Source organism: Toxorhynchites rutilus, chromosome 3 (genome assembly GCF_029784135.1).
Source record: "Toxorhynchites rutilus septentrionalis strain SRP chromosome 3, ASM2978413v1, whole genome shotgun sequence".
Lineage (NCBI taxonomy): Eukaryota > Metazoa > Arthropoda > Insecta > Diptera > Culicidae > Toxorhynchites > Toxorhynchites rutilus.
In genome coordinates, this window is record NC_073746.1 from 272948402 (window position 1) to 272962582 (window position 14181).

The 14181-nt window shown below is 38.2% G+C and overlaps 3 protein-coding genes across 4 annotated transcripts in view; all 3 read right to left on the minus strand.

The window, feature by feature from the left end:
• LOC129778563 (putative mediator of RNA polymerase II transcription subunit 26) overlaps nt 1-2226 on the minus strand; it is a 162832-nt gene extending 160606 nt beyond the window's left edge. The window contains exon 1 of the mRNA XM_055785532.1: nt 2130-2226. Coding sequence (XP_055641507.1) covers nt 2130-2141 — 12 coding nt within the window. The 5' untranslated portion in view covers nt 2142-2226. The remainder of the gene's footprint in view (nt 1-2129) is intronic.
• LOC129778565 (uncharacterized) lies at nt 713-1901 on the minus strand. Its single transcript, XM_055785533.1, has 2 exons — nt 1675-1901; nt 713-1613 (listed from the first exon to the last, which is right to left on the minus strand). Exons 1-2 carry the CDS (start codon nt 1738-1740, stop codon nt 804-806), a joined length of 876 nt encoding a protein of 291 aa, XP_055641508.1. The 5' UTR covers nt 1741-1901; the 3' UTR covers nt 713-803.
• Nucleotides 2227-11147: 8921 nt separating the features above from the next.
• LOC129777530 (prisilkin-39-like) overlaps nt 11148-14181 on the minus strand; it is a 43251-nt gene continuing 40217 nt past the window's right edge. For both annotated transcript variants that reach the window (XM_055783845.1, XM_055783844.1), the window contains 2 exons: nt 11699-11957; nt 11148-11524 (listed from right to left, as the gene is read on the minus strand). In XM_055783845.1, coding sequence (XP_055639820.1) covers nt 11283-11524; nt 11699-11912 — 456 coding nt within the window. In that variant the 5' untranslated portion in view covers nt 11913-11957 and the 3' untranslated portion in view covers nt 11148-11282. The remainder of the gene's footprint in view (nt 11525-11698; nt 11958-14181) is intronic.

A 14181-nucleotide genomic window follows, 5' to 3' on the forward strand; every position in this document is an offset into this window, starting at 1 on the left:
TACGTTCTAACGAGGGTACGTTATATCGAAGTTTCCCTGTATATCGCCTATATATATGGAAGTTATACGCATCATATATCACTAATATACCGCCACCAATATGGCATTCTACACGATTTAATGTTTACTCGATACTGGAAATGATGTGCCGAAGCATCATTTATACCTATCCACCACAAAATATCGAATACAGAAAACGAAATTAGTGTTCCGAATGGCAGAAATTAACCAGTGAATTTCATTTCGCCAAAATACGAAGAGAGCAAAAAATGTGAATGAAACGTAACACGTGTAAAGCCTCCCAGGAGGGGTCGAACTTTTGAACTCATTATTCCACACTGATTGGAGTGGTTTTTTTTGTTTCCCCATTGAGGACATTGTGGGTATTTTGTTTGACCAAACCCAGATACAAATCTATCGTCAATTGGATACCAGCGGCTGGGTAGGCAGAACAAGGACGAGCAAACTTTTCTTTTTTTTTTGTACTGATTATTTAAGTTTCTCGAACGATTTCGATTGAATAAATTTCGTCAGCAGAATGTAATTGTAAGACGGTCGGAGAGTGTGTTTACATTGACTTCAACTACATTATTATATCAATTGATGGCAACCGAGAAGATTGAGAACAACTTATTCATATATTTTAGGTATTACCAGTATAAACACATATTAATAACTGGTAGAGAAAATTTTCATTTCATTATTTTCACCAAATTAAGAGATAACAGCTATCACAATACATTATGAAAAAAAAAATTATTGAAAAAACAAAATACAACAAATAACTGTTGGCGTTGCGATACTTATTCATCGTTCTTCAATCCGCATATCTGAAGGAGTTTCCACACTTTCTCCTCGGAGACATTGTTTTGCAACATATTCTCCACCTTATCCTGAATCACTTTGTCTACATCCTCTTGCAGTTCGTCCACTATAGCGTCCGCATACCGATAATACTCCAATCTAACGTTAAGCATCCGTTGTGTCACCTTCCGCTTGATGCGGGAATTCCGAGAGCAAGCGTTATTCTTCTCGCGCTTAGCTGCCTCTTCAGCGCTGTAGACTCTGGCACCCCTTGCTTTGATGCGATTCGGCTCCATCTGTATCGGTGGCAATTCAGCCAATCTCGTCCTTATGAATTCCTCACGTAGATGGACAAATTTTTTCCTCAGTAAGCGGGCTACCTCCCCATATTGTTCAGTATATTCCTGAGCTATGTGAAACGTGTCCCAATCCGTCACGAGCGTAGGATCAACCACATACGATTCCGGCAGATTGTCGGGAATTGACGGTAGTGAATTGGCGTGAAATACTCCAGAATGTTCCCCTTCATGAGATGACGATGCATCCATCCCACTAGAACTGCTGCCGGCGGATGGAGTTGACCGATCAGAGTTTTCCGATGAATGTGAAGCCATTGATTCGTCATCGTACTCAATCTTCACCAATGGATTTGAGTCACACATGTTCGAAAGATTTAGTATTTTTTTGGTTGTGTTGAAAACAATTGCGTTGCGTAGCGTAATTCTTGCTGTTAGTACGGATGTTGAATGTCCTTCAGTGATATCGACAGCACTACTTATAGGTGGACTTGCATTGGTCATTACCTCACTCTGTAGGGTAGTTAAATCGATGGCGGGGTATTTATTTATTTGTCGATATTGTATTGCATACCGATCCAGGTAGAGAACTCTTCGTCAGGTAGTGGATAATCCTCGACACCATGCACTCGTATACCATCAGCAAAATTCACTACATTCAATTCACATTTAACATAGTTTCGTACCTTTTGAATACACTATATACACTCGTTTGTGGTAACTTGAGCACTTTGATTTGCTTGGAATTAGAACATGAAAAAAATCCAGATATAATCAACACTCAGTGACATCTAAGATGTGTTGTCATCAGTCAACATCACATCGATGTATCGTAAACAATAGAGAGATTGTGAGAGAGACGATCGACCTTTTCAAAGGTCGCCTAGTAAAAATGTGTTAGGTATTATTGAGAGCTCAAAAAATGAATCACTCGAAACATCTCAACTATCCTGCAGATAAATCGTAATATTTTTGACCCAATGTTTATAGATAGAACGAATAAAATTGAGATGAATATTCGATACATACCAAAAGTAGCATAGAAAAATGATGAAAAAGTACGTGTCGGTTTTTGTTCTATCTAACGATTTCAACACGAGGAGAAACTTCTGACCATTCTTTTAACATTCATCTTACTCTATGTTTGTATGTGTGTTCCATCCATGTAATATTTTAATATTTCTAGATAAGATCAACTCTGCATCACGACTAGACGAGATCAGGGTCGCCGTCGTGTTCAAAATAACTGAGTTGCCAAATGTTATAAAATTGTTAAAGATTATTTTCTCCCATACACCTTCAGTCTCAAAATACCGAGTCGATTTTTTTTCTATCGGGACCGTTGATGGCATGTCGGAAGAAATCCTTCTCTGCATTATATTTGTGGCGTTTACTTGCGAATAATTGACTATGTCTCATGGAATTGTTTCTCATTCAGAAATTTTGTAGTTTCATCATTGTATTGATGAATATAAGAATATTGTTCAAAGAAAGGTCCACTTCATGATTTACACTATGATCAGAAAGTACCGGAAATTTTTAAATAAAACAATAGAGTTAAATTTCAGACAAATTACTTTATCTCCTTCAAAATACGATCCATCTGGCCATCTAGGCCGACGAATGGATGGCCTTTAATTCCCTCGTCGCATACTCTTTGATCTCCTCGATCGACTGAAATCTCTTTCCCCGAAGTGGCAACTTCAACTTGGAAAACAAAAAAAAATCGCACTGGGTTATATCAGGTGAATACGGTACTTACGCGATGGTGTTTACTTGATGTTTGGTCAAATAATTCAGTACAATTCGGGCTCGGTGCGACGGCGCGTTGTCATCATGCAAAATCCAAGAATTGTCGGCCCACATTTCAGGCCGTTTACGACGTACAGACACTAACTATCGGACGGCACTAAAAGCTGATAGATGTGCGTCTTAAGGTCGTACCAACATAGGAAAAAAATAAACCGGTTCTCCCATGCACGGTACATTGTGATCATAGTTTAGTAGTCGAAAATCGCTGTTCAAGCATTTTTTATTTTAATTTAGAACTTGAGCTTGGGAATGTTGCACAGTTCGTAGTTTTTCTTAGTGATTACCTTAAGCAAGCGATATTGCACAAAGATCACACTAAACAGGGCTTGGGAGTAGAAATCCCTATCTAATGTGCAAGCTTAGTTAATTCGAAATTCAAATAGTCGCTGACCTCATACACACCAGGAGAATGGAGGGCGGTCAACAACAATCCGGTTCAATGGTGAATTCGCCTTCGAATCTACCCTTTAAAATTACCATTTACTATAAAATTCCTAGTACTTCTACCAAGACTCGTCATTATATTATCAGATTATTTTCAGACACAATTCTCGTTCAAGATTTTTCAACCACCTGCGAATAACATGTTCTCCGTTACATGGCATAAATGTTTGATAGAGAAAATATGATAGAATAAAGACAGCCCGAAATCGGACAATTCCTTCCTCGAGTTTTGCTCTCACACATTCGGCGATCCATTTTTATTTATATAGATATAAGAATATCTGGGAATGCGTTTTATCGCATTGAAATCCATTTCGACTTTCGTACAAGGATCAATTTCGTTTGCGCAAGCATCAAATGGACTATCAACGCTTGTCACTATGTAAAAATTTGGCTCGATTTGCTTGAATAGTTCTCGAATTATGCAGAAATTTGGCTTTCATTTGTATGATAGCCTCTCCTTAGAGAGAGGGGAGGAGTGTCGAACCACCATAGAAGCGTTTATCGATCCCTAAAACCCATATGTGTTAAGTTTGATTCCATTTGCTTGATTAGCTTTAGAGTTATTAAACACCACCCCCCCCCCTCTTTTTTTTGAGAGGGGGAGGAGTGTCAAACCACCATAGAAATATTTATTGCCCCTTAAAACCTCCACCTGCCAAATTAGGTTTCATTTGCTTGATTAATTCTCGAGTAATGCAGAAATTTGTCTTTCATTTGTATGGCAGCCCCCCTTAAAGAGGAGGGAGGGAGTATCTAACCACCGTAAAAACATACCAGTTTCAATGTTGATCGGTTCAGTAGTTTCCGAGTCCATGAGAATCAGACAGACAGACAGACAGAAATCCATTTATATATACCCAAACATGTTTGTATTCCGTTTGGGTTAGAGGCAGTGTTGCCACCTTTTTTATCTGTACCAGAAGGGAAAAAAAACTTTCTCATCTGTTCTTTGTATTCAAAAAATCTGTACCATCGCGAATATACATTGTAGAGAAAAATCATGAAGTATGAAAACATACTCATTTATATGCATTTGATGATGTGTCTGATGATGCTTATACATTAGGGTGCCACCTCGAAAAAACCTCCTATGCCAAATATCAGCTCAATCGGACTTAAGGGAGAGTGGCGCAAAGTGGTCAAAGTTTGAGTTTTTTTTGAAAATCGAAAAATCACCCAAAAGGGGAGTAAAGGAAATCAGGGTTTTCGAAAAAAAAATTTGATGCCAAGTGTCTTGAAACTGCATGAAACGTCGAGATCTAGTGTCATATCGAAATGCTGTTTCTTTTGCAAAAAACGGCACTCTGGTACTTTTTTTTCGAAGTACGAAACGAAAAGTATAGTTTTGGGTGCCAATAAAAATAGTTATCTCGATTTTTCATTCGGAACTTGCTACGAAATGTTGATTGGCACGAAAATATACCCTATGCAAAATATTAGCTTATTCGGACTTCATTTACTGGTGCCGCAGACGTTAAAATTTGAGTTTTTTTGAAAACCGAAAAATCACCGGAAATCGGAATTTAAAAAAAAAGTGTTGTTGCCAAATGTCTTCAAATTGCATGACACGTCGTAATTTACAGTTATCTCGATTTTTTTTAAAGAAATGTTTTTTGGCACAACATGGCACCCTATTATACATGTTCTAATTCAGATTGTATATTATCATTCAATAAAATTCGTATATTATTTATAAAATGCCGCTAAATGGTTCCATTCATACGAAGAGATGCAATTTCAGGGAATTCAAGTAATAGAGTACCAATCTGTACTTTTTGGCGAAAATCTGTAATCTGTACCGTACAGAATCTGTACCGATATTAACGAAAAAATCTGTACCTTCCCAGATAAATCTGTATATGTGGTGACACTGATTGGAGGAAATATAAGTTTTCCACAGCAATTGAGATTTTTTTAACTCAAGTGTAGCTTTTGAAAAGGACGTATCAATTAGAGTAACAGAAATCTTTGATAATTTATATCTCAAAAACTATGAGTCATACCGAAATAGTGTCTAGAGAAATAGAGTTTAAGAGTGTTGATGTTAGAATGTGAAAAAATATACACTCAAAAAATGTACTCTTTTTTTATTTACGAAAAAACTTTAATTTGCAATATCTACAATATGTATTTTTTTAATTTCAAGCTCTCTATAACGACAATCTTTATAGTGACAAATCTCGCTATAACGACATGTCCAAAGGTCCCTTCAAAATCGCATAGAAATTTCCCGACCTTTCCCTATAACGACACATTATCGCTTCTATTCACTAAAACATAACATTCTCTATTGCGACAATTTTCAATTTCACTCCACTCAGAGTGTGTGTCAATGTCAGTGCCTACGAACGTAAATAGTCTATGTTTGTATTATAAGGTTCAATCAAACAGATGCTCACTGTTCACGCCCAATTGATTTAAATTTTTTTTTGCAAAGGATAAAATTGCATTAAGTTTGCAATAAATTAAAAAATGAATGTATTGTTTGCGCAATTGATATACGGATAAAGCTTTTGATATCAAATTCGGGCAATAACTTGAAGTATCGTTTGTTTCACCTCGAAGACATTCACTGCCCAAAATGAGTTGAAATACAAGAACATCTTCAACGTTAAAAATAAATTGGACATAAAAAAACGCTGTAGATATTTAATTTTTAGGAATTATATCTTCAGCTTTCGCTTATAATCAGATAAGGGTGTATAGATCACGTTGGCCATGCTTCACTGTCAATTTTTCGTAAATTTGGAAAAATGTCGTCGAACGAAAAAGAGCGTCGTGAATTAATCTTGCGCACTCATTTCGAGAATCCGGAGTTGTCACATCGGGACATCGGTAAGATGCTGGTAATCGTCCAATCCACGGTCAGCAGAGTACTAAAATTTAAAGGTTTGAAAAGTGCGCTAAAAAGACAACATTGTCTAATGAATTCGATGCGCCGCTCAATGCGAATTCAATCATCATCAAAAATATGGACTAGAGCCGTGAAATGGGTAAGAATATTGGTTTCAATGATGTTTTTTTTTTATCTTCGCTTATTTTTCGTCGGCCTATTTCCGCCACTTTAGTGCCAATCACCGACATCAGGGAGGCGACTCCACCTGTTCCTACCTATCAGACTCAACAACTCATGAGCCGGGCCAACTTCTTTTACTTCCGCTCCGAAGGAAGACGTAACCAGAGATTTTTCGCCTCAGAAAATCCCAACGACGCCAGCTGGGATTGAACCCAGGCCGATCGGATTGTGAGGCTGTTACGCTAACCATACAACCACTGGCGCCGTCTTCAATGATGTTCAATTGGTATATTTTGCCTGGCGATGAGATAAATAAAATCAATCATTTATTGGACCAGGGCCTGACGGAGCAATGAAACTATAAGCTATAGTGAGCTTTCACTGTATTTATTTTTTCATATAAAATAGAGGTCATGTAGAAAATTTAAAAAATGAGTCCAAGATGGTAAAACTATGTTTGACGAACTTTGTGGAGCATCGATTTTTTATTAATTTTCGAATTTTCGATTTTTGTATGTTAATAATAATTTTTAGCTACATAGTATGAAACCTGATGAGATTTTCTACATGACTTCTATTTTATATGAACAAAATAAATAATTTAAAAAAATATTTTAGATGTTGCAAATTAAAGTTTTTTTTTTTGTAAATAAAAAGAAGATTACTATTTTTTCTCAGTGTATATTTTTTTCAATTTTTACATCAATACTCTATAACTCTTTCTAAGACACTATTTCGGTATGGCTCATACTTTTTGAGATAATTATAAGATAAAAATAAGATAAATTATCAAAGATTTCTCTTACTAAAACCGAAACGCCCTTTTCAAAAGTTACACTTAAGCAAAAAAAAAATCTCCAATTGCTGTGGAAAACTCATATTTCTTCCAACCCAAACGGAATACAAACTTTCATTCGAATCAAAAATACTCATGTTTTGTCATTTGTCGATTTCACCCTTCTCGGTGCACCAAATGTGCACATTTTTTGACGTAGGACTACGTCTAACCGGAAGATATAGGGGGTGAAATGGAAATCTAGGCACTGAACAAGTAGGAAAAAATGCAAGATTTGGAACGCTTATAACTCGAGCATTTCTCAATAGATCGCAAAGGTTTTTGCATCAATTGATAGGAAATATATCTACGCATCTATCATAACGAATAACATTTCATTTTTCTTGAGATAAATAATTGAATAATTGTGAAATATCAAGCATTCTCAAAATTCACTATGTGCCCATTTTTGATTGGTTTATTTTGTGCTCCTCAAATCGTACCGACCAAAACGGGCAACCAGAGCAGCAGCGAAATAGAATGAAGCACGATTGGAAAGGAAAAAGAAAAAAATGAACGAAACATTGGTCGCAGTCTCACACATGCGTAATTCTCGAGCCAGCCAGTCAGCTTAAAAATCCCCGCTCCGCTGCCGTAACGATCATTCTCATTCAAACCGTACACCACATCGGTTCGCATCACAACACATCAACAAACCAACCCAAGCATCCATGTCTGGACATGGTAAAGGAGGAAAAGTGAAGGGAAAGGCAAAATCCAGCTCGAACCGTGTTGATATGGAGTTCCCCGCAAGGGTAGCTAGGCCGAGCGCGTTAGTACCAGTGCACCAGTCCACCTAGCCGTCGTTATATAGTTTCGGCCGCCGAAGTGATCGAGTTGGCTGGTAAAGCTGCTCGCGACGATAAGAAAAACCGCATTCAGAACAGAACACATCAAGACAACAACAGGCAGTTGCAGCGAGTGGCGAGTGGCAAACGCAATCGCAAAACGGCAGCAGGTAGCAGAAGAAAAAAGATTGTTCTTTTTACAATCTGCTTTGGTGGCAAATCCAGAACAAGGCGGCATCGAGGGCGTTCGAAATGGTTTTTTTTTCAAAACCACGAGTACTAAGTTTTCTAAATTGGAACCATTCCATAAAACAAGGCGCTTTTCAGGGCCATTAAACCTTCCAAAAAAGAGTTTAGGAAATAAAGTTCAATGCGTTCTAAAACATTATCCAAAATAATAATACAACACAAATTGATGTTTTCATAATTTGTTTGCCAGGATCTGATGAGTATGTGAATTTGGCAGTAGTTTTGAGCTTATTGATAGTTGGGGACTTTCAAGATTATTCAATTTTCACCAACTCTTAAATTGTTTCCAGATTGAAAGTACAGTAATTTACAATTAGTTCGACATTTAGCTAATTGGACGGACATGTAATGCGACTTATTTAGTTGGACATTTTTGTAAACATAGCATTGAATGTAATTTACTGTAAAATATGTCACAAGCTGGATGGGAAGAAATTTTCCAACTGTGAAAGCTGAGGCGAGTGGCAAATGCAATCGCTAAACAGAAAGGTTTAGCCGAACAAGATGGGGATATCGAGTGACAACAAAACAATAAACTCTTTAGATTGAAGATAATTTTGTGATCCTGAAAAGGACCCTTTTTAGCCTGCATGTGAATCCAACGAGCGAACAAATCGTAATGAATGTATTTTTCTTCTTTCTTCTTTCTTTGTTTTTAAGAGGCTTTAAACTTTGTATTTTTTTGCCATCGCTCCCTTTTAACGCTCATTCGTTCGTCTCGTTAGACTCGCCCCTCTGGCTGAGTCTGCCGATTTGTCTCTATCCTGTGAGTGTGTACCGCTAGAGTATAAAACACGCGGACCCCAAAAAAATATCTTATTTATTTCAAACCGTAAACCCGTGTGGTTGTACGGCATCGGCATCGTGGACGTAACAAAGGAGGACAAGTTAAGGGAAAGGCAAAGTCTCACTCGAACCGTGCAGGTCTCCAGTTCTCTGTTGGTCGCATTCACTGATTGCTCCGCAATGGTAACTAGGCCGAACGGATTGGTGCCGGAGCACCAGTATACCTAACAGCGATTATATAGTTTCGGCCGTCGGAGTGCTCGAGTTGGCTTGCAAAGCTGCTCACGACAATCAGAAAACCCGCCTCAAGAACAGAGCAGCTTCGGTTCGGCGCTCATCAAGGCAACAATTAGTTTCAGTGAGTGGCAAAGTGCTTCTCCGGCACGTCGCATTAAATGTAATTTACTGAACAATATGTCACAAGCTGGATACGAAGAAATTTTCCAACTGTGAAAGCTGTGGCGAGTGGCAAACGCAATAGCTAAACAGGAAGGTTTAACCGAACAAGATGGGAATATCAAGTGATAACAAAAACACAACACCAAAGGTTCTTTTCAACCCTCAACATATTCATAAAGAGTAAACAGTAAACTAATCCATTTTTCAGTTAGATAGGTAGGTATTCACGTAGGAGATGAAAATAAAACAATATATTTAAAATATATATTTAACAAAAGCTGTCCCCTTTGTATAGTCCTACGTCACTCCGGTTATGTCCCCGACATTACCCACCCGTCTTTTTTAGTTTCCAATTCGATTCGCGGCATCTTGAAAACAACTTTGCAAACGTACACAACTGACCTGCTGTTATGTTTTTGACAAGTAAACAAAACATGCTGCGAAAAAACGTACGGAAAATGCTCCCGTTTGTGAGTAATAACGTATCAAATGTTTGATATTACTTTTCGATACACTTCTATGTTGAATTCCCTGTATAACAACTTAGCACACTTTTCAGTAAAACTTCATTGGCTAAATATTTTCGAACTAAATTTGGATAATTCTATCATAGAACTTTTTAACCGTTACAGATCATACAATGATGTAAACAGCAGAGGAATTAAAAACAATTTAAGTGGAAAACGTCATATGATTTCCTGCATCTGCAAATGTGTCACGCGACCCGCGAAACTCAACGTCAAAATCCCGTCTATTATCTTCAATTTCACGCTCAAATATCAACCACGGCAAACGCGAGCTTCCTTCTGGAACACGTCGGTCTCCCGTGCCAGCAGCTATGTCTCCGCTGCCATGAAACTTTCCCTTTCGAAGGGCTGCAATTTCACAGAACACTAACTTTGTCCTAAGACGATTCGCAAACATCGCTCATTCACACGGAACGGTGCTTTTATGTTTTGTACGATGTACGATGTTGTACGGAGATGAAGAGCATGAATGGATGCTGCCGACAACCTCGGCAAACTTGTGCATTAGTAGTGCGGGCTGACGAGTGCATCCGTGTTTGCGTTAGAGCGAGCTTTTTGTCTTAACTACAGCGCACATGTGTCAGGATGCGCCAAAAACTTTGCACCGTACGGAGCGAAAATTGACAACTAACATCGGCAGAAGCGAAATCGTAAGCAATCTTCTTCAAAGAAATGTAAGCCAACAGTAACATCTGTAGGTGGAAGACATGAAAACGTGGGAGGGGTTGAGCTGTCAGAGCAATTTTCACACTTCATCAAACTGTGCGCGCTCTAATCTGTTTAGAGACAAGATGGGGTTGTCTTTCTTCGGTTGGTTGGTACTTTGTTCCGAGTCTGTAGCTGAAATGATAAGTGTGTGTGCTTTGGTTGGGGAATCTAACATTGTTGGTTCCCTGAGGAGAACATCGTTCCGACACACCCGGCGAGCAGCTTCCAAGCTACGGTGATTCATTCGTGTTTGCATAACCGGATAAGGTTATGTCAGTGAAATCTATATCAACCCGTATCGTAAAGTGCGTCGTAGTCGGTGCATAAGACACAAACGGTGGCAATTCACTGTAAGTGGTTAACTATGTTCTGCTGTGTCATTTTCCCGAAGCATATGTTACTTTTGATTTCCAATGTCATAAGCAGAAATGAAATATCAGCTTTACAAACGATAAGCATGTACAATACGATTTATTCTCTCCAAAATGCGATTACAACATTTGTTTACACTATTTACACCGGTTGGATTGATAAATATTTCGCACAATCAAGTCTATATATGATAACATACGATGCTGTTGAGGGATCGACTGCACACTGTACTATGATGAATACCTAGTACACATATCCTCCGTGATATCCGCTGATTCCAGTATAACCGAGCGCTGGCGATACGGCCGCAACGCTCGTTCCGTAGTGCGGATAGGAGTGGATCACTTTGCTGTAGGTTGCGGTGGCCGCTGGCTGGACAAACTTCCCAGCGTAGCTTGTTCCGACGGCGGCCGGAAGTCCACCGTAACCGAGTGCGTTGTAACCGGTAGTGTACCCCGGATAGAAACCACTGTAACCTGTGTAGCCTGCGAATGAATGAACACCGTAATTGAATTATGCTTCACGCGTTGGCGAAATTTAATTGCTCTAATTGAGTGGACGGCGAAACGCTCGTCGGCTTTTCACAAAGTGACACAAATTGAGGATTGATTGATCGCTTCGCTCGAAGGAGGCAAAAAAATAATGAATTCAATTCTCACCGGCACTGGAGGCAGGTATGCCCGTGTATCCCGACTTGATGACAGTGGTGGTTGCCAGCGGAGCTACATAGCCAGCAGGATGGTAGCCGGAGGATGTGTAGGTAAGTGGGCTGCCGAACCCGAGTCCGGACAGTCCGTAGCCGAGACCGATTCCACGTTTTTCCGTTTTTTTACTTTCTCCGGCGGGGTCCATCAGTGGGGAGGACGCCACCATCGTCAGAGATCCAGCCAAACATATAGCGGAGATTGTGAGGATTGTCTGGAATGGGTTTGAACAATATAAATGACGGTATAACCAATTTCTTCAATTCCATGACAATTGGTTTCAACTTCTGAAGAATATTTTTCGAAAAATATACGTACACACAAAATAATTCACTAAAATCTATTATCGAGTCGATTCCTCTTCAAACTTCCTAAGAACGAAGTATTACTATATAATTTTTATTTGAGCATTTAACGAACCTCCGAACCTCTTATTGAACATGTATACAGTCCAAGACGGGCCGGGCATAACATAAAAACCAAGCCAAGATGACTTCTTGAAACCTCAAAATAGCATACTATAATTGCACATGGTAGAGGAGATGTGTCTAAAACGCGCCTGCCGGGCAATTTGACCCGCGTGAGTTTCTCGTGAACCAGCAACAATAGAAATGCAATGGATATAGGCAATCGTGCTAGTCAATGATATAATCCTACCATGCAAGTTTCACATTTGTAACATGCTTTAAAAAATAACAAAAATAATTTTCTTTGGAAGCGATTTTCGATATAATTTTCTACATCATTTCTATAAGGTTTTTGTTGCTTGAAACCGATTCAGAGACGATAAGTGTGGGTTATATTTATTGAGTCGATTTCCCAGTAAATATCTCAGATGAAGAAAATGGTAAGAAAGGATTCTTTTCTTTTTTTTTACGTAGAACTACGTCTTTCAGGAAGGGTGGAAAATCAGAAACCAGGTCACGTTTTTATGAAATAAAGTTAACGTTGAAAACTATTTTCCCTGTGAACGAATTCTCATGACTTGCATACCAATCGAATCGGGAATTCTCAAAGATTGGTTTGATATGCTATACATTACAATTTGCTAATCTCTAAACGGTTTAAATTCATGAAAACTGGAAGAACTTGCTTATTCCCATACATGTTCTGCCGATTTGTGTGCTAACCCTACCCGTATTTCGAATGCTTATAACTCGAACATTTCTTAACAGATTGGAAAGATGTTTGCATAAAGTGATAGGAAATATTCCTGCGCGTCTATCACAATGAATAAAATGTTATTTTTCTTGAGATGAACTATTGAATAACTGTAAAATGTCAAGCGTTATCTAAACACCCTAACTGCCAAGTTTTGGTTGGCCCTATTTACGGTTTCCCCAACACAGACTTCTAAATCGATGTACCTGTTGAAATCCGTTTTGCAAATAAACATGCAAGTTGGAGGTATTTTTGTTCCCACCGAGCTGTGTTTCCCTAACACGGACTTCAAAATCAATGTGCCTGGGGGAATCCGCTTCGTCAAAACATGCAAGTCGGGGGTATTTTTCCCCACTGAGCTTTGTTTCCCTAACACGGATTTCCAAATTAATGTACCCATGGGAATTCGCTTTGCAAATATACATGCATGTAGTGATGTCTATTTTTTTTTCATTTATTCGATTATCGATTAATCTTTGGGACATTTTTCAATATTCGTTTCATTCGAATAATTGTCTTTCAATATTCGATTAATCGAACGAATATTTATTTCTTGAAATAACCACGTATCACGTTGTCATTCCGGTCGCGTGGTCTATCGGGTTATCGATGTTAGATGGTTGGATAAAAAAAATTATATAGCCTAATTCTTAGCCTAAAAATGCATTAACCTTGAGAAAAATTCCTTCTTTAATTAATCGCGATTACAGTGACAATTATTCGATGTATTTATATTTTGATTTAAAATTGTTCGATACAAAATTAATCCCTTTAAACCTATGTAACTGAGCCTGTAAAAATAAATGATTTAAATAAAAAAAAATTAATCGATTATAATTTCAGATATTCGATTATTTAAATTAATCGAACGATTAACCGACGTCTCTACATGCAAGTCGGGTAATTTTCGGTGTTGAGTACTTTTGTACTCGCTTTGTACTGAGAAGCCTGGGAAAATCGCCATTTCAGATACTAGAGGTGAATGAACTTTCGCGGTTCGAGATAATGCAATACTAGAGAGTTCGAGATAATGCAAATACTAGAGGTGAATGAACTTTCGCGGTTGAGATAATGCAATGATTTCAGAGGGAAATGTAAAATACAATGATCGTTTGACTATCATTGTTTGACTAGTCCTAGGCATCATATCAAACGTAAAAAGACGTTCATCAAATTTATTTGTAATGAAGTCTATTATTATAAAATTTTCGTTGCATTCTAAAATAATATTCGAAGTGGTTAACAAGTGGATTTCATAATATAATTTCGTAGTTCTA

Bases quoted from the DNA above. Each gene is read 5' to 3' on its own strand.
- LOC129778565 (XM_055785533.1), bottom strand. From the start codon at position 1,740: ATGGTATACGAGTGCATGGTGTCGAGGATTATCCACTACCTGACGAAG. The intron at 1,614-1,674 runs GTATGCAATACA...ACTACCCTACAG, and splicing joins AGAGTTCTCTACCTGGATCG to AGTGAGGTAATGACCAATGC.